General features: G+C 43.4%; 1 protein-coding gene across 1 annotated transcript in view; it reads left to right on the forward strand.

Annotated features, from left to right (window-relative positions):
* The first annotated feature begins 479 nt into the window (after nt 1-479).
* Nucleotides 480-1,512, forward strand: part of LOC108801165 (semaphorin-3F-like) — a 25,912-nt gene continuing 24,879 nt past the window's right edge. Inside the window, exons 1-2 of the mRNA XM_018573096.1 lie at nt 480-632; nt 1,069-1,131. Coding sequence (XP_018428598.1) covers nt 564-632; nt 1,069-1,131 — 132 coding nt within the window. The 5' untranslated portion in view covers nt 480-563. The remainder of the gene's footprint in view (nt 633-1,068; nt 1,132-1,512) is intronic.

Consider the following 1,512-nt stretch of genomic DNA (forward strand, 5'->3'; position numbering starts at 1 on the left):
GAAAAACTGTCACATGACCATAAACAAAAATGTACCAGTACTCGTACTCGCAAAACTGGTATCGGTGCATCCCTTTATTTATATTTATAAAAACAAAATCGGACATTAAAACAGATGTACAAATCCCGGGAGCTCCGGGTGCTCCTTACCAATGACAGCGGCCTCCTAACTTTTGAATTTTTCTCTAGTCTAGTCTTGGAGCTGAAAAAGTATCGGTACCTGGTATCGGTGCATCCCTAACTGTTATTGTACGTATATTGTGACATGTCAGCGGTTTATTCATGGGGACTTGTAAAGTTACTGACAGGTCCACTTTAAGGGCAACTGAATTTGGAACATCAGTAAAATAACTTGGCTGTAATGGGTGCTACACCCCAGACATGTGACATGTGGGATTTTGTGCCTCTAGAATTCTCCTTTCACCCTCTTCGAGGACCTTGACTCAACCAATCTCTGTCCTTGTCCTTGCAGAGCTGAAAGCGTCCAACACCGCTCACTTCCTGAACTTCCTGCTGAACACGACAGACTATCGGATTCTGCTAAAAGATGAAGATCACGACCGGATGTATGTGGGGAGCAAAGACTACATCTTGTCCTTGGATCTGCAGGACATCAACCGAGAGCCGCTCATAGTAAGAAAAAAAAGCTTTATTTTCAGGAAAAAGCACACACAATAGCAGATAAATGGATTCTTTTATAGAGAACTATTACAGCCGCTTCCCGAGTCACAGAGCACTCGGAGCGATCGCTTTCCCATGAACGCCTGAGATGAGAAAATAATGTATCTGCATCTAATTTAAGTGAAGCGATGGCACCGCTACAGGCTAGGGTGCTAATAGAAGATTTCTTAATGTCTGTGTATATTAAAAGTTGGTTCATTTCTAATGAGGACGAGGCCTGAATGGTGCGCGCAAAGCAAATTACAGGAATAATCGGTGTTTTTCTTCCCTCTAATGTATCTCCGAATGAGCCGTTTAATCCGCAGCCTCGGGGATGAGACACATCGACACACGCAGATATTCAGAGATAACTTTGTATCTGTTTCTCTCTCTCTCTCTCTCTCTGCAGATTCATTGGCCTGCAAAGCAGCAAAGAATAGAGGAATGTGTGCTGGCCGGGAAAGACAGCAATGTGAGTAAAACGAAACATCAAAAATGTAACATCTGACAAAAGCGGAGACTCGGCATCCGGAACACTGCGAAATAAAAATAGGGCTGCGAGTGTCGGGAAAGTAGCGAGTCAGATGTAGGCGATGGAGGCTGGAGGGAGATAAAACGAGTCTTTATTGTTCACATTGCTGCAGCTCCACAAAGCTGTTGTAGACACAAAAGGGAAGATGTGAGGACTGCAGAATGCGCACAATTTACTGCGAGCGCACAATCTGGACACAATTAACTTATATATTCTCCTTTTCTCTCTTTCTTTTCCTCCCTCTTATCATGATTCTGCTTTTATTCTCTCTCTCTCTCTCTCTCTCTCTCTCTCTCTCTCTCTCTCTCTCTTTTTTTATGT

Source organism: Nanorana parkeri, unplaced genomic scaffold (assembly GCF_000935625.1).
Source record: "Nanorana parkeri isolate BGI_ZX_2015 unplaced genomic scaffold, ASM93562v1 scaffold2236, whole genome shotgun sequence".
Taxonomy (NCBI): Eukaryota; Metazoa; Chordata; class Amphibia; order Anura; family Dicroglossidae; genus Nanorana; species Nanorana parkeri.